The following is a 22126-nucleotide window of genomic DNA, read 5'->3' as shown; positions in this document are numbered from 1 at the left end:
CCCTGTTCTAGTGATACTGTTGTAGACAATGAGCTATATCTCTAAATGGCCACAAGGAGGCAGCAGACAGCAGCTCCAGCCTTACCTTAGAAGCCTCGTATCCCAGGTTCATCCACTGGGGGGTGGCAAAGTGAACGGTTTCCGACACACTGTAGCCACAGCAGACCTTGGACACAAAGGTCCCAGGGAAGCAGACCACAAACTGACCACTCTGCTGGACGGTGCGGTGGACCTTGATACCCTCTTGACAAAGCACCTCCGGAGAGATCATGATGTTCTTCTCCAGCATCTCCAGCCCAGGGGTCCCGTTGGCCTGCAGCAGTGTGTGAACCACCTTGTCAAGCTTCACCTTCTCTTCAGCAGGAACAGAATACCTGGCAGGACGAGAGGGGACCACTCAGGCTCATCCAACTGTGTGTGTGTGTGTGTGTGTGTGTGTGTGTGTGTGTGTGTGTGTGTGTGTGTGTGTGTGTGTGTGTGTGTGTGTGTGTGTGTGTGTGTGTGTGTGTGTGTGGTATGCAGGACATCAACTGTGCAGTGTAACCCCTCAGCTTTGAACAGTCAGATCAAGGTATGTGCTTATGCACTGCCTCAAGAGGTGCGAGAGAGAAGGTTGACAGAGTGAATGACAGCCTGAGAGGCCGCTTTCCTGTGGGGAATCACAGCCTGTACGGATCATGGCCTGTAGGTAGAGTGGTCAGTCCGTCTGTGGTTTCATCTGTAAAATGGAGGATCTTGATTGCATTATAGAACTGGACAACTAAGTCCTCTGGGAACAGTGTAACAGACTTACGCTTGTTCTAGAGCATCCCAAACTAGCACTTCCTGTAACTCTGGCACATGTAGACAGGCTGTCTGGCCCGTTCCTGTAACTCTGGCACGTGTAGACAGGCTGTCTGGCCCATTCCTGTAACTCTAGGACAGTGTTTCCCAAACTAGGGGATGCGAGGGGGCAGCTTTAAACGTACTCTTGAAAGTTATAAATCGTAGAAGGCGCCAGGTGCACTTCCAAAATTGGGTAGTTCATCTTCAGTTCCTCTTGTGTTAGTCATTGCACACACTACATGACTAAATGTATATGTGGACACCTGCTCGTCGAATATCTCATTCCAAAATCATGGGCATTAATATGGAGTTGGTCCTCTCCCATGGTATAACAACTTCCATTCTGGGATTTGCTTCCATTCAGCCACAAGAGCATTAGTGAGGTCGGGCGCTGATGTTGCGTGATTAGGCCTGGCTCGCAACCGGTGTTCCAATTCATCCCAAAGGTGTCCGATGGGGTTGATGACTGGCTTGCACAGAGCCCTGACAAGTTCTTCCACACTGATCTCAACAAACCATTTCTCAATGGACCTCGCTTGCGCACGGGGATTTGAAATTCTGAAACAAGGGCCTTCACCCAAACTGTTGCCACAAGTGCAGAATTGTCTAGAATGTCATTGTATGTTGTAGCGTTAAGATTTCCCTTCACTGGAACGAAGGGGCCTAGCCCAAACCATGAAAAACTGCTCCATACCATTATTCCTCATCCACCAAACTTTACAGTTGGCACTATGCATTCGGGGCAGGTAGCGTTCTCCTTGCATCCGCCAATCCAAGATTCTTCGTTGGACTCTCAGATGGTGGACCGTGATTCATCACGCCAGAGAATGTGTTTCCACTGCTCCAGAGTCCAATGGCGGCGAGCTTTACGCCACTCCAGCAGTATTGTGCATGGTGTGCGGCTGCTTGGCCATGGAAACCCATTTTATGAAGCTCCCGACAAAACATTATTGTGTTGAGGTTGCTTCCAGAGGCAGTTTGGAGTGTTGCAAGTGACAGACAGACCATTTTTACACACTACAGCACTCGGCGGCCCTGTTCTGTGAGCTTGTGTGGCCTACCACTTTGCGGCCGAGCAGTTGTTGCTCCTAGACATTTCCACTTCACAATAACACTTACAGTTGACTGATGCAGCTCTAGCAGGGCAGAAATTTGACGAACTGACTTATTGTAAAGGTGGCACCCAGGCTGTATCACAAACAGCCGTGATTGGGAGTCCGATAGGGCAGCACGCAATTTGCCCAGGGTCGTCCAGGTTTGGCTAGTGTAAGCCGTCATTGAAAATAAGAATTTGTTCTTAACGGACTTGCCTAGTTAAAATAAGGTTCAATAAATAAAATGACAGTGCCCCTTTGAAAGTGACTGAGCTCTTCAGTAAGACCATTCTACTGCCAATGTTTGTATATGAGACTGCATGGCCGTGTGCTCTATTTTATACACCTGTCAGCAACGGGTGTGGCTGAAATAGCCAAATCCACTAATTTGTCCGCATACTTTCGTATATATTGTGTACCTTTATCGAGCTATTTATAACTTAAGAAATGTCCAGATCACCTAGCCCATGATCAGCTAACTTTTTTTTTTACTTAGATGTTGTAGCACATAGATACTGTTGTAATTTTTTGGTTTCTCAAATATCACAAGAATACACATTAGACATGGCATTAGACAGAATTGGAAGAAAATTTGCTTTAAAACTACAACATTTTCTTTGCACCCAATGACAAAATGTGTAGAATTGCAGGAAATATGCTTTAAACAGGAAATTCTCTCCACCAACAAGAGGGGTGTGAACAGTTTGTGTCATGAGCAGTTCTTGTGCCCTTAGAAATAAACATGGCGTGTGCTGGACGGGGGGTCCCCGAGTGAAAATGTTTGGGAACCCCTGGCCTAATACATGCAGACACACCATGAAAAGATGAGGGGAACATTCATACTTCAAGAGAGCAGGCGGTCAATGATGTTGATTATGACTTGCCTTCATCTCAGGAACCTCCTAGCGCATTGCTACTCACCTGTGTCACCACCAATGAGCAGGTAGAACACATGGGGAGGGAGGGGGTTGGGCTGCTGGATGTCTACAGCCAATGCCCTTTCTCAACCCCTTCATTGCCATTACATTCAATTTGGGCTAATGCAAAGAGAATAAACATTGCCTTCATAACAGGTCAAATACACAACACACTAATGTCTGTGGCTTTGCTATACCACCCAGTCATTTCTGGGTGGCTTTAAAGAGAGCCACTTTGGCATAAATACAGATTTCCAAAAGACTGACGTGTGTCCGAGGATGGAATTTGATCAGCTAATTACAAGCCTGATCCGAGATGGGTGCTAATTCCATGTCACGTTAGAAAAACCACATATCTTTGTAATGTCCTTGTACAGTACACATTACCTGTGAGGAGGAAGAGAAGCAGAGGTGGTCATGTTGGGATACTTACCAAATGCAGTCAGCACCAGTGTGTAAGTAATCAATGTATGGAAGGCGGTTTTGGTCTCGAGACCAGCATGAGGTAGAAAAGACCATGCCGATGTTCAGCCAGGGAATGGTCACCCCTACGGAGAGACAGAGGAGTCCATTTTAAAACAGCAGAGACCACAACAGACCTCACAATGGGAAGATCTCAATACTCCTAGCGTCCTCTTTCCTCAGCTCTTTCTCAAAACCCATTGGAGGAAAAGGTCACAAGGGAGGGACCTCTGGCATTCTTATCCAATGGGTTTAGGGAAGGGGACGAGGAGTATGCAACTGAGATCTTCCCATTGTCTACAGTGCCTCAGGGGGGAGGGTTTGTGTGAGAGAGGGGTTGAGGATCAGGGGTGAGGGTTTGTGCGAGAGAGGGGTTGAGGATCAGGGGTGAGGGTTAGAGTGAGGATCAGGGGTTAGGGTAGAAATCTCACCGGGCACGGCTCCAAGATGCCGCAGAATGGATCCAGAATTATTTGGGAGGACAGTGAGGTTCCATCCATGTCTGAAACGGAGAGTGAACAGTCACTGTCAGGGTCAGATGGAGGACAGTCATTCCACAGTGGTCAGTCAAGAGATGTTAAATAAATAACACTAAACACATAAACACTACACAAATGTGTTACAAATGTATAACTGTAGGTCATGCTTTATAAAGGGTTCACAAATGTGGCATAACCGCCAATGTCAAATACGACATAACCCACTCCTATGGCATAAGCACCAATAAATATCATTAAATTGAGGCTTCAGAAAGCATTTATAAATCTGTCATACTGTATCATATTTGACATAGCGAGTTATGAAACATTTGACATTGGTGATTGTAAGTTATGCCAAATTTATGAACCATTTATAAAAGCATGAGATATGGTTATAGATTAACACATTTATGTAGTACTTATGAAGGCATTATGAAGGCATTATGAAGGCATTATGAAGCCAAACGTAATATAAAGTGGGACCATATTGGGTATTTCTATGTTTAGTGTGTGATGACATTGGGTCTTCTTACTTAGAAAATGGCTCGGACTTTCCCACAGGGAAGCCACTTCCGTGTGTGTTGGTGTCCACTTTCCCATAATGCACTGCCACATGGCAGTGCCTCTGCTCCACTATCCTCCAGTATTCTTGCTGTCAAGGAAGACAAAAAGGAGAAGTGAGCAGTGATCGATAAAATGTGCACACACAAAAAAAAACAAGCTCAATTTACAGTAGTGACTAAGACATGCCATTCTTACCTCGACCTCAGCAGCACCGGGCTCTTTGTTAAAGCACATGGTCATGGTGTTCCTGGCTATCCTAAAGAAGTTTGTGAGAGATACAGATTTCCCCTGCAACACAAGATTGGCCACATAGTACAACTAGCATCAAACAGAGTCAGGTACCCTGTAAAAGCAAATACCAGCCTATGGACGAGCCTTTAAGAGAAACATATAGCCATACATACACCAGGGCTAAATTATGCAATGAAAAACGAAAGACTGGATGACCCGAGTGTACTGTATGCAAGTCTCTGCAGCTCCATGTCGAACGTTTCTGAGCATGACTAGCTAATATGAACCTTCCCTGGGATGCCTCGTCACGATTGGAGGGGCCATGATGGCGTCGATAAAAACTGCCTGTACCGTCTTTGGGTTACTGTAATTTTACTGATCTCATGTCTTATGGGTCTGCTTGTGTTGGGGAGGAAAACGATTGAAATGGAATCCAGACCAGAACGGTGTTTGAGATGTCATGATCACAGACACACAGCAGGCTAGGGTTAGAAACTATATTACATCACACCTCCTCTAACCTGTACCCCCGCACATTTACTCAGTACCGGGCCACCTGTATGTAGACTCGTTATTGTTATGTAATTCTACTGTGTTACTTTGTATTTTTTTTAACTTTATTTTATTTAAAAACTATTAATTGAACTGCATTGTTGGTTATTAACGGCTTGTAAGTATGAATTTCACTAAGGTTTTTCACTGTAAAATTTCACCTGTTGTATTTGACGCATGTGACATGATTTGAGAAGAGCAGCAGGGGGAGCGTCTGCGTCAGGAAGCTGTCGTGTGTTTGTGTGTGTATACAGTTGAAGTCGGAAGTTTACATACAACTCAGCCAAATACATTTAAACTCAGTTTCACAATTCCTGACATTTAATCATACATTCCCTGTTTTAGGTCAGTTAGGATCACCACTTTATTTTAAGATTGTGAAAAGTCAGAATAATAGAATAGAATGATTTATTTTAGCTTATATTTCTTTCATCACATTCCCAGTGGGTCAGAAGTTTACATACACTCAATTAGTATTTGGTAGCATTGCCTTTAAATTGTTTAACTTGGGTCAAATGTTTCAGGTAGCCTTCCAAAGGTTTCCACAATAAGTTGGGTGAATTTTGGCCCATTCCTCCTGACAGAGCTGGTGTAACTGAGTCAGGTTTGTAGGCCTCCTTGCTCGCACACACTTTTTTAGTTCTGGCCACAAATTTTCTATAGGATTGAGGTCAGGACTTTGTGATGGCAACTCCAATACCTTGACTTTATTGTCCTTAAGCCATTTTGCCACAACCTTGGAAGTATGCTTGGGGTCATTGTCCATTTGGAAGACGCATTTGCAATCAAGCTTTAACTTCTTGACTGATGTTCTGAGATGTTGCTTCAATATATCCACATAATTTCCCTTCCTCATGATGCCATATATTTTGTGAAGTGCACCAGTCCCTCCTGCAGCAAAGCAACCCCACAACATGATGCTTCCACCCCCATGCGTCACAGTTGGGATGGTGTTCTTCGGCTTGCAAGCCTCCCCCTTTTTCCTCCAAACATAACGATGGTCATTATGGCCAAAAAGTTATATTTTTGTTCCATCGGACCAGAGGACATTTCTCTAAAAAGTATGATCTTTGTCCCCATGTGCCGTTGCAAACTGTGGTCTGGCTTTTTCATGGCGGTTTTGGAACTGAGCAGCCTTTCAGGTTATGCCGATATAGAACTCGTTTTACTGTGGATATAGATACTTTTGCACCTGTTTCCTCCAGCATCTTCACAAGGGCCTTTGCTGTTGTTCTGGGATTGATTTGCACTTTCTGCACCAAAGTACGTTCATCTCTAGGAGACAGAACACGTCTCCTTCCTGAGCGGTATGACGGCTGCGTGGTCCAATGGTGTTTATACGTGCGTACTATTGTTTGTACAGATGAACGTGGTACTGCCAGGCATTTGGAAAACGCTCCAAGGATCAACCAGACTTGTGGAGGTCTACCATTTTTTTTCTAAGGTCTTGGCTGAATTATTTTGATTTTCCCATGATGTCAAGCAAAGAGGCACAGAATTTGAAGGTAGGCCTCGAAATACATCCACAGGTACACCTCAAATTGACACAAATGATGTCAATTAGCCTACCAGAAGCTTATAAAGCCATGACAATTTTATGGAATTTTCCAAGCTGTTTAAGGCACAGTCAACTTAGTGTATGTAAACTTCTGACCCATTGGAATTGTGATACAGTGAATTATAAGTGAAATAATTTGTCTGTAAACAATTGTTGGAAAAATGACGTCATGCACAAAGTAGATGTCCTAACCGACTTGACCAAAACTAGTTTGTTAACCAAAAATTTGTGGAGTGGTGAAAAACAAGTTAATGACCTAAGCGTATGTAAACTTCCGACTTCAACTGTATGTGTGTGTAGGCCGAAGTGTGGGCAGAGAGAGGCAGGGCAGGACAGAGAGATGTGGAGTAGAGAAGCAGAGGCCTGCTGTCTGTGGCTCCATTTCAACCAGCTCAGCACTGACCTACATTCCATCACCTAGAACAACAGAATAAAGCAAGCAGGACTGGAACTAGATGACGTGGGAGGCGTGAGAGGAATGAACAAAAACGCAGTTTTAAAAAGGATGTGCATTGTTGTTTCCTGTGCCTCACCTTGTAAATACACTTGTGCTGGTCACTGAGAACACCTTTCTCCATATCCGCCTCCTCTTCCTCCTGCTGTGTCGTGTCCCCATTATTCTTTTCCTGAGCGAACAGCCTCCGGCGTCCCACCTTCAGCTGCTGACTGTCCAGCTCCTTCAGCCGGCTGCACAGTTGACCGTTGCTGCGCTGCACCAGACTGCCGGCCAGCCCGTTCTTAGGCTCGTAGCGCGGCAGGGCCAGGTTCCTCTCTGTGTGGCCCTCCAGGGGCCCCCTGAGGCGTTCCAAGCCCTCCTTCTCCTGCAGCACCTCCCTCTCCAGGCGTTGGTGCTCCTCGGGGGACAGAGAGTCATACGACAGCAGGTACTGGAGGTAGGACTCCTGCAGCTTGGCCAGACGGTCCTGGGCTGACTTGGGGATCCGCAGCAGATCAGCCAGTTTACTCCACTTCTTCAGGTCCATCACCTGCTGCATACCGCCCATGTCATTAATCAGCTGGAAGAACCGAGCCAGGTCAACCTCACAGCCACCTGGAGGAAGAGAGGGAGATGGGGTCAGATACAGGGTTAAGCCTAACCCAAACCCCACAACCGCCTGGGGAGAGAGGAATGGGTGAGGGTCAATGGCCATGAGTTTAACACTTCTTTGATAGTCATAGCACAACATCGGCCGCATTCTTATACAGACTCAAACATTTATTTCAGTCAGATAAACAGCCTCTTTCAGTGTAAAAACACATAAAGCTGCTGAGTGAGAAATCTAAGGTGTCAAGCAACATGCTAGGTTGTGGTTTTACTGCCTCACAGACATACATCTGAATATTGTTATTGACATCTGCAGTAAAAATACCAGATACCATTGGTGGAATGCAACAAACATTTTATTGTATTGTCAATACCTTCGAGACCCAATGTTTGCTAAAGCGGTTTGTTTTGCGACATTCGTCCAGCCTATATGTGTGTTTGACTGTCAGACCAACTAACGACCAGGGGGATCGGGTTAAGTGTGTGTGTGGCTGGTAAAGTAGTGACAGTCTATGAGTTAGACTCACCGATGAGCGGGGGGTCTTCCATGGTGATGCCCTGAGATTTGAGATGCTTCTTGATGCAGGCTAGCCTCTGTACGTTGGGGCCCCAGCGACGGCCCAGCTTGTGGATGCGCTGCACCTGGGTCACAAAGCGCATCTCATCGTTCAGTTTGCACTCTGGGCGCCAGTCAGCCGGGGGAACCACACGACACAGTCCGCAGGGCTCCGCCCCCTCCCGCACAGAGTCCAGGTACACCAGGGGGTCCTGGAACTCCCGCTGGGTGGGACAGAACACTGGCGCCTCACCCAACGCCGCCCAGCTCACCCTGCTCCTCTCCGCCCTCTCCCTCTCTCTCTCCTTCTCCCTTTCCCACTCCCTGTCAGGCCGGGGCTCTGCTGGTTTGTGAGGGATATGTCCAGGGTTGTGTCCAGAAGTGTGGCAAGGGGATTCTGAGGTAGTTGAGCGGTTGTGGTTCGGGTTAGAGGCAACCGGCCCCGCTGCTGTGCTTGTCTGATGAACATCAGCTTGCCGGCTGATGCCCGCTTGGGCCGCTGACGCTCTGGCTCTGGATTGGCTGGTGGTGTGGCGGGAGGAGTCGGGGGAGGGGGTGGGGCTAGCAGGGTCGGGGGAGGGGTGGTTTCCATGACAATGTGTCCGTTGGGGACCAAGGTCTTGTCCTGACATGCTTTCTTACTGCGTGTTTCCAGAGGGCTAGTCTGGTGCTGTTTTGTCTTCTTAGGGTTGGGGTTATTCTCCAGGATGACCAGCTGACCCTGGGAGTCAGCCACCGCCCCGATGGCAGCCACCGCCACCTCCAGCCTCCGCTTGGAGTTCCTCAGCCCCTCACGCCCCTGCCTGCCCACCTCCTGCTTGGCACAGAGGCGACCGTTGAGGCGCACACCGCCCCCGTTAGCCACCTTGTACACCCCATTGGATAATAGCACCTGTTTGCGTGTTTTTGCTTTGCTATTCTGGGCTTTTCCTGAGTTGGAGAGGGGGAGTCGCTGGTGGCGGTGGTGATTGTTGCTATTGGCTCTATGGGAAGCAGCAGTGCTGTGTTTGCGGTGGTTCAGTTTGGTTTTCTTGACCAGTTCTCGTTTTGCTTTGGTGTATGTGACTTGGCCCTTCACAGTTTTGGACGGCAGTCTGAAGTCTTTTGTTTTTTGGGCACCGGCCGTGTGCACGCCTGGCTGGGAGAGCCGTGTGACGCCGTTCACTTTAAAGACCTGAGAGCGAGAGAGAGAACGAGAGCGAGAGAGATCAGAAACATTTCTTCATAAACATTCTGTGTTCTAACACACACTCTCTCTCTCCCTCCGGAGCTGTGGCTTCACATTGAAGAAGTAATAACTAGTAAGCAAACATTTTAAACTGCTGCTATTCAATGAAGCCTATACATGGGTTGTTGTCCTTTTAAATCTGCTATTATAGGACAAACACTCCTCACAGGGCAAAAAAACTAAACAATATTAGCTTCAACAGCTGAAAAAAGCCATCCCGGCCCAAATAGGAGTGAGGCTTTAATTTTAGAGCCAACTGCTGTATGTAGAGAACACTACATAAAAAAGGTTACGACTTGAAACTCTATCCCAGCACATGAAGACAGTTTTATTTGGTATAGTTTCCTTAAGCTCTTTAATTCGCCTTTAATGCCTCAAATAAAAGTTTTTTACCCTGCAGATCTGAGAACCCCTGCTGAACATGTGAGCTCTGAAATGTAGCTAGCTTAAGTTACATCGGAGGCCTCGCTGGCTAAACGCAGCTGGGGGAATAAAGCCACCCAGATCCACCAGTGGAAGAAGCAGAGTTGTCTCCCTCTCTCTGTTCCCTCTGCTGCCCCCTGAACACCTCTGCATTAGGAGTACAATACAGCTGCAACCCTGCTTCTATCAGGTGCAGCCAACACAAAGAGAGGCTATTAAAAGATAAGGGGAGTGAAATGTGACCCCCTTCATAAATCCTGCTCCCCTCAATAGTGGAAAAATACACACACAGACAGAGAGCACGAGAGAGAGAGAGAGAGCGAATCCCGTCGCCCCGGCAGGCCAGAGTGATGGATGGCAGAGTGGCTAAACGCAGTGTGACATCTGCCAGGGTCTCAAAGCAGCACGATGCCAAAGATTCAACCAATACAACAGATTCTCAACTCTAGAGGGATAGAGCTATAACCAAAGACAACATCAGATTCAGAGACTTCTGTCTGCAGAATTTAAACAACTTGCTTAAGGGTCAAACTCATCCATTTTGCCTTCACAACCAAAATAATAGAACAGAGAGCCAGTGGGCCAGCTGTGACCAAAACAGATATGCTGACAAAGGCACAGCAGGCTGGGTGGTGGATGTCTACTTTAGTTTCACCACTAGAGGGCTCACTGGCTCTACTCTGCTGCACAACTCTCTCAAGGGTTGGTGTGCATGTGAGCAGCGGCCTTTGCTCTGTAATAGTCTGGTCTGAGACAGAGAGGAGCGAGAGAGAGGAGACCGGCTACATCCCAGCCCTGTGGAGAAGGTGAAGGGCCCTGTAGAAGGCACTGAAAGACTGGTGAGAAAAAAAAATAAAGAAAAATCATTACAGGAAACAGACAGAGTAAGCGAGGGAGAGGGAGAAAGAGTGAGGGAACAAGAGAGAACAGAACCACAGCCAACTCTCTAAAGTGGATTTTGGTCCCATGTGAGTGGAAAGAGAGGAGGGGGGAGGCGGGGGATGGCTCAGGATGACATCATGTGTTGCTATAGTCCATCTGCAGGATGGCAGGAAGATCTGCAGCTCAACATCTGCAGCTCAGCGGCCCATAGGAAGAGGACGGATCTACAGCAAATCAGCTGCTCATAGGAACAGACTGGATCCACTGCAGCTCAGCAGCCCATAGGAACAGACTGGATCCACTGCAGCTCAGCAGCCCATAGGAACAGACTGGATCCACTGCAGCTCAGCAGCCCATAGGAACAGACTGGATCCACTGCAGCTCAGCAGCCCATAGGAACAGACTGGATCCACTGCAGCTCAGCAGCCCATAGGAACAGACTGGATCCACTGCAGCTCAGCAGCCCATAGGAAGAGATCTAGAGCTCAGCAACCAATTTGAAAAGACTGGATCAGGAAGCGTAACCGTGACTCTTCCAGCGCATAGAGAAACGGACACACTTATCAATTTAAAAAACCCACAAACAATGTAGCACTCAAAAGTACATAAAAACAAGCACATCAATGTGATAGCTGAAAAGATGGTCTTCGAGGTCTGTCTACATGAATAGTCTTCAGCATAATGACTTTTAAAACCGAGACAAAGGTCAACAGGAGACAGGAGCAGCAGCTCAATTTTCCTGACCAAATAACATCCCCCAGTTCAGATTTCACAGAATATCATTAGTCTGACTTGCGCTAACTAAATGCTGTATAAACAGGGCCAATGGGTTCTTGTATGATAATCATTTGAACTATGGCTGATTCCCTTCCACAGTCTAGGGATCATGATCGCGTTGCTATCGGCCAGGGGATTGGATATCGCCCTGATGCTGCACTCTCACAGTTAATATCAGAAGACTAAAAATGTGAATGCCTCAAAATGATTGGAGCTCTGTTGCCAAGGACGGTGAATCTGCCAGTACAACACATGAGCACACACACAGGGAGACAGACAGAGAGAGCGAGAGACGGGGAGAGACAGAAAGCAGAGAGAGGGCAGAGGGCTAGAACAAAGGCCAATCACTTCAGCGTAGTTTGTCTTAGCTTTCCCCTGCTCATTGAGATTCATTGTTCCTTAATTAGTCAGTTGGCGGCACTTAAAACACAGGCCCGGCATCGTCATGAGACAGCGTGGCCCAGCTCCGGTGTACCGGCTGTCTGGGGGAGCCGAGCTGCCGGTCATGATGCTGCTCTCTGACGAGAGGCAAAGCCCCCAGTGCTCCCCTCTGATTAGCTCATGTAACTGTCAGAACCACTATGTGCATTTTAAACTGGGCCAAAGGTACTCTCCCTCCTCCCGTCATCCCCTCCTCCTCTCCTCCTTAGCAGAGCTCCTTCTTGGACAGGAAGGCAGCTTTGACAGCCCAGCTCCAGTAGTAAATATAGTAGAAGACTGCATCTGTGTAACAATTGTGTTTCAAAGGCAGGAGAGGAAAGGAGCTCAGGGATTTCACACTGAGCATGCTGCTGCTACGTTACCATATTAACAATATGTCACCGTTCATCGTCGTCACACATTAATGCTCGTCTAATGATAATGTCTGCTCTCGCCTGGTGGTTACTGAAGCATGCTGGTCAGCCATCTTTATGACCGTTATAGAGAGTTACATATTAGCCGAATTAACCAAGCATACTGTTCAGGTATAGATGCTGTACCTGCTTGCGGGGCTCCTCTGCAGCCCTCCTGTGAGACAGTCCATTGGTAGTGTGGCCCCTGGCTGTGGCCTCTGGCTGGCTGAGGGCCTGCTCCCTCCGGGCCTCGGCCCTCTCACTGCGCTCCCTCACCTGCACCCACTCCTTCCCTCTGGGCTTGTGGCTGTCCCGGGGTGACTTGCTGTGGCCATCCAACACTGAACAGGAGAGAAGATGATCTTAGATCAGTTTAGAAGGTTGAACACTGGACCAAAAGTAGAGAAAAGATGATCTCAGATCTGTGTAGAGGGATGCTGCGGTGTTACAGTCTGAACTTAAAATGGATTAAACATGTTTTTTTCTTACCCATCTACACACAATACCCCATAATGACAAAGTGAAAACGTGTTTTTAATGGCCAGGCCCAGCCAATCAGAATGAGTTTTTACCCCCCAAAAAGGCTTTATTACAGACATAAATACACCCCCCATTGTGTTGTGACAAAACTGCACATTCTAGGGTGTCCTTTTACTGTCCCCAGCACAAGGTGCATGTGTGTAATGATCCGCTGGTCTAATCAGCTTCTTGATATGTCACACCTGTCAAGTGGATGGATTATCTTGACAAGTTATAACAGGGATGTTAACATTTGTGAACACCATTTGAGAAAAATATGCTTTTTGTGCCAATGAAACATTAAATCGGATCTTTAATTTCATCTCATGAAACATGAGACCAACATTTTACATGTTGCATTTATAATTTTGTTCAGTATACAAGTACACCCCCTGGACAGAATGTTAGTCTATCGCAGGGCCTTATCTCCAATCAATCTCCTTAATGCAGAGTGTCAAGCAGAAACGCATCAGGTCCCATTTTTACAGTCTTTGGTATGACTCGGCCAAGGATCGAACGCCCAATCTTCCAATCTCGGGCCGGACAGTCTAAATAACAAGGCCATTGCGTTTGTAGAGAGATGAGGTAGTTATTGCACACAGAGTGAGTCATTGCAACTTAAGTCACTTGTTAATAAGCACATTTCTACTCTTGAACTTATTTAGGCTTGCCATAACAAAGGGGTTGAATACTTATTGACTGAAAACATTTCCGCTTTTCATTTGTACAAAATTTTGAAAAACATAATTCCACTTTGACATTATGGTGTACTGTGTATAGTCCAGTGACCCCCCAAAAATCTCATTTGAATCCATTTTAAGTTCAGGCTGGAACACAAAAGTCAAGGGGTGTGAGTTTTTTTTCTGAAAGCACTGTATATTAAAACCGCAACAAGAATTTATAATGTCACAATGAAATATTTTCTCCAGTCTTGTACAGTCACATGTGGGGAACATTATGTTGGTCAAGCACCAGACTACAGCCCTGCTAACCTCAGACTAGTGCAGAAACACTGATATTAACTGTCTGAACCATTCAATTAAACACATATTCAATAGTTCTCGCTTCATATTTTATGAGGTTCACTTTATTTTTACAGTGTTTAAATATCAACCGGCGCTGACGTTTATAAAATGACATGCCCCCCCCCCACCCCCCCGCCACTCCATCTGACAAAGTCCCTTGCTGAAAGGCTGGCGTTTTGAAAAGCTACCACAAAACGCAACTCAATAAAAGGTGTTTAATCTAGAAATGTAAACATGGCTGGGGTTATTGAGGTGCAGGGTAATGAAAGCAGAGCTCTGTGGTTTCTCACTCTCTCTGTGCCTTGCAGCTCATATAAACTACTGGAGTCCTGCCCATGCTGCATTTTAAAGTGTCACATCTGACACACGGCCTTATAGTGTACTGTACTGGCCAGGTCTAACAGTGTACTGGGAGACAGGCTTCTACGGTACAGGTCTAACAGTGTACTGGGAGACGGGCTTCTACGGTACTTACGGCCCAGGCCTAACACTGTACCGAGAGCGAGTGTGCCGCCATAGGACAGGCTAATTTGGTAAATATTGCTTTGGCCACGCTACTATGTCAAAGTGCTCACTTTCTAAACCCCTGTCTGCAAATCTAGAGGAGGAACTGAACCACTGGCCTTGTTTCCATGGGGATTGCCTGGCCTGGAGGATATTTTGTCACAGGGAGGAGGACCACAGCGTCTGGGACACAGCGAGCAACACCAAGCATATGCCACTGATAACATGTAGATCGTTCTTGTGTGGCTTTGCCTGCTTGTAGCTTTCACCACCACTGGCACATTGTTCTGTTTTAACGTGACGCGTTTCCTTAAGACAAGCGCCCCTCAGAGTCACACACCCTTTTTCCCTCGAGAGATTTTCCAACTTTCCTGTTAAGCTGTCCATCTCTCCACGTCTGGGCAGCGTACAGTGTGTGCATGAAAGAGGCGGGGCTGTGGGGTGTGCGCCCCTTGTTGTCCGTCCCTGATCCCCTCCTCCCTGGCTCGCTGTGAGCTGAATGCATAAACACCTTGTTACCTCTGTTCCCTCCTAGTGTTAATTGGAGTGGAAAGATGGAATGCTCCCTCAGAGAGGGAGCGAGAGTGTGGAGACTAACTCAGCCATGCTCGGCTGCAGACAGCTCTACACATGTGGGTCTCTTGTACGTATTAGGTCCATTCCACCTGTTCCACTTCGGCCCTCAAACGTGATTGGTGAGTGTTAAATATCTGTGTTGTGATTGGTCAGGGCAGTTCGGGGTTAGGTTGGTGAAAAGGAGAGAGATGACAGTTTCTTACTGGGTTAGGTAGGTAAGAGGACGTTGTCGTACCGTGGCCGTTGACGGCATGTTTCCCTGGGGGTTTGCCCTTCCTGGGCGTGGACTGACAGGAAGTAGACGCCACGCTGATGTCTGGCTTCACATCCTCGTATTCCTCTTCATCGTCATCTAGCTCATCTTCATCCTGAGAGCTCCCAAAGTACGCCATGTTACTGGGCAATGCTGACAAACCTGGGGGGGGGGAGAGACAGAGCAGGTTAAAACCAATGAGAACCTACCGAGCAGTTATGTGTGGAGAGGAGAGAGAGAGCTACTGCAGTCGTCTGAGAGTGCACCATGCAATACTGTAAAATCACAGCATCCCAGAAAATGTCATAAAAGCAAAACTGGTGATTTTAAATCTCATGGTGTCTAAAACTAACTAACTCCGATGCTTCCCACAGTTGTGTCAAATTGGCTTGATGTCATTTGGGTGGTGGACCATTCTTGATACACACAGGAAACTGTTGAGTGAAAATCTCAGCAGCATTGCAGTTCTTGACACCAAACGGTGCGCCTGGCACCTACTACCATACCCTGTTCAAAGGCACTTCAATCTTTTGTCTTGCCCATTCATCCTCTGAATGGCAGACATCCACAACCCATGTCTCAAATCTTAACCATCCTTCTTTAACCGGTCTCCTCCCCTTCATCTGTAACCGGTCTCCTCCCCTTCATCTGTAACCGGTCTCCTCCCCTTCATCTGTAACCGGTCTCCTCCCCTTCATCTGTAACCCGTCTCCTCCCCTTCATCTGTAACCCGTCTCCTCCCCTTCATCTGTAACCCGTCTCCTCCCCTTCATCTGTAACCCGTCTCCTCCCCTTCATCTGTAACCCGTCTCCTCCCCTTCATCTGTAACCCGTCTCCTCCCCTTCATCTGTAACCCGTCTCCTCCCCTTCATCTGTAACCCGTCTCCTCCCCTTCATCTGTAACCGGTCTCCTCCCCTTCATCTGTAACCCGTCTCCTCCCCTTCATCTGTAACCCGTCTCCTCCCCTTCATCTGTAACCCGTCTCCTCCCCTTCATCTGTAACCCGTCTCCTCCCCTTCATCTGTAACCCGTCTCCTCCCCTTCATCTGTAACCCGTCTCCTCCCCTTCATCTGTAACCCGTCTCCTCCCCTTCATCTGTAACCCGTCTCCTCCCCTTCATCTGTAACCCGTCTCCTCCCCTTCATCTGTAACCCGTCTCCTCCCCTTCATCTGTAACCCGTCTCCTCCCCTTCATCTGTAACCCGTCTCCTCCCCTTCATCTGTAACCCGTCTCCTCCCCTTCATCTGTAACCCGTCTCCTCCCCTTCATCTGTAACCCGTCTCCTCCCCTTCATCTGTAACCCGTCTCCTCCCCTTCATCTGTAACCCGTCTCCTCCCCTTCATCTTTAACCGGTCTCCTCCCCTTCATCTTTAACCGGTCTCCTCCCCTTCATCTTTAACCGGTCTCCTCCCCTTCATCTTTAACCGGTCTCCTTCCCTTCATCTTTAACCGGTCTCCTCCCCTTCATCTTTAACCGGTCTCCTCCCCTTCATCTGTAACCGGTCTCCTCCCCTTCATCTTTAACCGGTCTCCTCCCCTTCATCTTTAACCGGTCTCCTCCCCTTCATCTTTAACCGGTCTCCTCCCCTTCATCTTTAACCGGTCTCCTTCCCTTCATCTTTAACCGGTCTCCTCCCCTTCATCTTTAACCGGTCTCCTCCCCTTCATCTTTAACCGGTCTCCCCCCCTTCATCTTTAACCGGTCTCCTCCCCTTCGTCTTTAACCGGTCTCCACCCCTTCGTCTTTAACCGGTCTCCTCCCCTTCGTCTTTAATCGGTCTCCTCCCCTTCGTCTTTAACCGGTCTCCTCCCCTTCATCTTTAACTGGTCTCCCCCCCTTCATCTTCAACCGGTCTCCAGATCTTAATGCTTTGTAAACTCAATGTATATCTCTATTATGCGTGGGACGAGTTTGTAACAGATCTCCTCAATGAAAATCACTTGGAGCTGATTTGCTGGTGTTTTACAGTTTTTCATGTCTAACAAAAAACGTTGCTCAGAAAACATCTAAATAAAAATCACCCGTGGGCTGAATTTAGCCCATGGGCCACCAGTTTGGGAACCCTGCCCAAAAGTAAATCCAGCAAGCTGTTCCATAGCCAGCTGACGGAGGTCACCATCCATTGTGTTAGGATGGAAACACTGGGTAGGACGAGAGTCTGGTCTCTCGTGGCCATTAGAGACAGCAGAGGGAAAAGAAAGCGATGGTTTGTCTGCATCACCTCATTCTCCATTGTTATCATGTCTAGTTTAATGACATTGTGTTTTATCGGTTTAAAGCGTCGTAATGGTCACAAATGAGCCTCGACTAGGCCTAATGTTGTGAATCATTACATTGTATTACATTCCATTTTCATCTCATGTATCACAGGTTTATGTTGTAGTGTGTTCATGTAAAAATGGGAAATGCATCATTGTGTTTTATTGACATTTATTGTCTAGATCATGAGTACTTGAAAAAGAAGGGCATAAACGTAACCCACCTTCATTTGGCCAGGAGGAGTAACCTGAAATGAGATATGGTGAAGCTAGAATTAGTCAGACATCAAACCAAAAAGTCATTATCAAATTAAAATGTATACCAAATCTACACAATCAATATCATTATATAACCTGGTTGTAGTGTAGTGCAGCAAAGTGAGCTTTAAGCTAAGCATCATTAACCAGCGACTCGTTTTGAATGAAGCATCCTGCTGTATGGCAGACAACAGGGGAGCCAATGGGGTTAGGATTACTTTGAATGCAGTAATGAATGACAGTGATATCGGAGCATTCTGAATCACATGCACATCACATCAGAATACAGTTCGTAAGCCTACACAACAGTCAGTACCCACAATACAGCTTCGTCACGACAGGACTGAAACGGCAGCGTGGCCAAACGTGATACTTTAATGATACTTTGAATAGCTCTCTATGTAGACAGAGCCGAGACGCCAGTCCATTGTTATTAGGGTTACGGGTCATTCAATAAGGTTTAGGAGTAGAGCGCTATGTGTAACGTGAGAAGAAGCCAAGTCTGGACGAGGTTTGAGGTGCTGGAATCAGTCTAGCTAAGACCTGTAGAGGACTGGGCTCGCTGGGTTCTGTATACGCACTTTGTGACATCTGCTGATGTAAAAAGGGCTTTATAAATATATTTGATTGATTGACTGTATGGGAGTGTGGTACATAGCACATCTGTACCAGTTCTCCAGCTCTTAAAAAAAGAAAAAATAAGTCCTTTCTCACAGTGACAGAGGTCAGGGTGACTTAGAGTCAACAAACTCCCAATCAGCTCCAAATGACCTGCTTCATTAACAACATGGCTGCAATTACTGCCTTCACTGGGGTCACGGGGTCAATAGCTAGCAGACCGATGGGGCACCGGGTGAGGTCTCTTGTCCGATGGGTGGACGAGGGATCTATTTCTGGGGAAGTGAGAGAGAAATAGGGGAGGATGAGACTGGACAATGTTATCCTATAACCTTTCCCAAGGGCCAAAAATAAGCCTGTTGCTCCCATTTTTTGTTCAGTAGCCCCCAGAGAGTCCAATGGAGGAAGCCTGTTGGGCTGGCTCCTCTGGTCACTGGCGTCTGGTCTACGGCTAGGTTATATCTTCAGTGGCTGGTTCTCAGACAGAGGGGAGAAGGGTGGTGCTGGGTTTAACAGCCTCTCTGGCGCAGAGACTCCGTCTGTCAGCTCCCAGAGACAGAGAAATATAACCCAGGCCTCCCTCCTCCCTGCTCCAGGCCTGTTCCCCTCCCTCCTCCCTATCCTCAATTATGGGCCTTTTCATGTGCCTCAGAACCACAGGCAAATTATAATGAAGGCTGAAACAGTCTATTATGATTGGAATTTTAACTAGACAGGCGTAATTACAACCAAAATGGTTGACTTAAAACGACCAATCAAGGGCGTTAACTGAAGAAAAAAAAAGAACACATTTATAATCATCTGATTAACATCCATGTTACCGAAAAATAGCACTTCTCGTGGTCCTCACTTCTAGGCTACAGAGCCTCAGGAATCTCTAAAGCTGGTTGGAAAAGCAGTTTCACGTGGTGTATAAAAAAACATCTGACCCCAGAGAGTCAAGAGTATGAGCTTCCTCTTCTCAAGCTGTTCCAACGGAAGCAGAGGGCCAAACCCCTGGCCTAATTCCCCGTCATAGACAGTGTGTGGAGTGACCACGCCAGCCCTCTCTCGTACCCCCTCATACTTCACCATGTGCCTCATCGGGAACAAGATAGGTGGAGAGGAGGGGAGGGAATGAAAGAGCGCCGACTGGGGCTTTTTCAATAACATTGTTTTATAGGCCGATGCAGCGGAGTGAATCCGAGAGGATCGGGGATTATATCTCCTCCAATTTACATTCCTGAATGTCTGCAAATCCATTAACCCACGCTGCCCTCGGCTCTAGTCAGCTCTGGGAGTTGCTGGCTAAATTTAATCAGCCTTCCCTTCACAACGCAACCACGGACGCAGCAGCAGTCTCAGACCTAGACCCATTCAATGTTCAGCCAGCCATGGCATACACGCATATAGAAGTACCTGTTATGTAACACTGAATGAGAATATTAGTGGGGGTTATTCATCTACCACTTTATCTGGCATTATCCCACCCGTGTGTGTGCGCGCAGAGGAAGGCTCAAGCGGAGATGAGAAAAATATATATATCAGGGATAGCGTCACTGCCACTACCGACAATGACCCTCTCTACCCAAGGCTACAGGCTACAGACAAGGCCCAGAGACAGGCTGGCTGGACAGCCTCCAAATGGCTTTCTCCACGGATATAAACAGCCGTAATGAAAAGGGATTTGAGAAGCTATGTAGCACATAAACATTACAGTGTGATTCGCTCCATTTTGTGTCTGTCGCATGTTACTCCACATTGCATCAGAGCAGCCAGACGTTTCCCCAAGAGGGATTAAAAATATATGGTTCCTGTTTAAAAACCAGAAGACAGGAACCACTCATTATGACGCCGAGTCCCAGAGGTATAAGCAGTGGTGATTACAAGCTGCTGCTGTAGAGAACAAAAGACAGGAAAACTGAAATGACGGTGGGAACGCTCTACTTTCATAACCAGCGCTTTGTCGTCAGAAGCTGCGGGAATACAGTTGAAGTCGGAGGTCTACATACACTTGGGTTGGAGTCATTAAAACTTGTTTTTCAACCACTCCACAAATTTCTTGTTAACAAACTATAGTTTTGGCAAGTCGGTTAGGACATCTACTGTGTGAATGACAAAGGTCATTTTGCCAACAATTGTTTACAAACAGATTTTTTCACTGTATCACAATTCCAGTGGGTCAGAAGTTTACATAAACAAAGTTGACTGTGCCTTTAAACAGCATGGACAATTCCAGAAAATTAGGTCATGGCTTTAGAAGCTTCTGATAGGCTAATTAACATCATTTGAGTCAATTGGAGGTGTACCTGCCTCTTTGCTTGACATCATGGAAAAATCTAATGAAATTAGCCAAGACCATCCGGATTCTTTTGTAGACCTCCACAAGTCTGGTTCATCCTTGGGAGCAATTTCCAAACGCCTGAAGGTACCACATTCATCTGTACAGACAATAGTACGCAGGTATAAATACCATGGGACCACGCAGCCGTCATACCGCTCAGGAAGGAGATGCGTTCTGTCTCTTAGAGATGAACGTACTTTGGTGCGAAAAGTGCAAATCAATCCCAGAATAGCAAAGGACCTTGTGAAGATGCTGGAGGAAACAGGTACAAAAGTATCTATATCCACAGTAAAACGAGTCCTATATAGACATAACCTGAAAGGCCGCTAAGGCAAGGAACAAGCCACGGCTCAAAAACTGCCATAAAAAAGCCAAACTACGGTTTGCAACTGCACATGGGGACAAATATCGTACTTTCTGAGAAATGTCCTCTTGTCTGATGAAACAAAAATAGAATTGTTTGGCCATAATGACCATCGTTATGTTTGGAGGAAAAGGGGGAGGCTTACAAGCCGAAGAACACCATCCCAACAGTGACGCATAGGGATGGCAGCATCATGTTGTGGGGGTTGCTTTACTGCAGGAGGGACTGGTGCACTTCACAAAATAGATGGCATCATGAGGCAGGGAAATTATGTGGATATATTGAAGCAACATCTCAAGACATCAGTCAATAAGTTTAAGCTTGGTCGCAAATGGGTCTTCCAAATGGACAATGACCCCAAGCATACTTCCAAAGTTGTGGCAAAATGGCTTAAGGACAACAAAGTCAAGGTATTGGAGTTGCCATCACAAAGTCCTGACCTCAATCCCATAGGTAATTTGTGGCCAGAACTAAAAAAGTGTGTGCGAGCAAGGAGGTCTACAAACCTGACTCAGTTACACCAGCTCTGTCAGGAGGAATGGGCCAAAATTCACCCAACTTATTGTGGGAAGCTTGTAGAAGGCTACCCGAAACATTTGACCCAAGTTAAACTACTGAAAGGCAATGCTGCCAAATACTAATTGAGTGTATGTAAACTCCTGACCCACTGGGAATGTGATGAAATAAATAAAAGCTGAAATAAATAATTCTCTACTATTATTCTCACATTTCACATTCTTAAAATAAAGTGGTGATCCTAAAACAGGGAATGTTTACTAGGATTAAATGTCGGGAATTGTGAAAAACTGAGTTTAAATGTATTTGGCTGAGGTGTATGTAAACGTCCGACTTCAACTGTATGTGGTATGTTTGTCAGATAAGATAAACATTTGAGAGGATTCGAGCAGTTTAAACAGAATTGCAGATTGACCTCTAATTTCTACCAGGAACGCCATTGTTCTTCTAGCTCTGGAACAGACCAGAGTGTGCCGACTG

General features: G+C 46.7%; 1 protein-coding gene across 1 annotated transcript in view; it reads right to left on the bottom strand.

Moving 5' to 3' along the window:
* Positions 1-22126, bottom strand: part of LOC135549845 (protein Jumonji-like) — a 93187-nt gene that overhangs the window by 4215 nt on the left and 66846 nt on the right. The window contains 11 exon segments of the mRNA XM_064980184.1: positions 86-374; positions 3270-3384; positions 3730-3800; positions 4311-4429; positions 4537-4629; positions 7216-7733; positions 8255-8717; positions 8720-9457; positions 12574-12767; positions 15286-15465; positions 17792-17815. Of these exon segments, the coding sequence (XP_064836256.1) occupies positions 86-374; positions 3270-3384; positions 3730-3800; positions 4311-4429; positions 4537-4629; positions 7216-7733; positions 8255-8717; positions 8720-9457; positions 12574-12767; positions 15286-15465; positions 17792-17815 (2804 nt within the window).

Source organism: Oncorhynchus masou, chromosome 12 (assembly GCF_036934945.1).
Source record: "Oncorhynchus masou masou isolate Uvic2021 chromosome 12, UVic_Omas_1.1, whole genome shotgun sequence".
In the NCBI taxonomy this organism is placed as follows: Eukaryota; Metazoa; Chordata; class Actinopteri; order Salmoniformes; family Salmonidae; genus Oncorhynchus; species Oncorhynchus masou.
The sequence above is the reverse complement of the archived record's forward strand: the minus strand, read 5'-3'. Positions and strand labels throughout refer to the sequence as shown.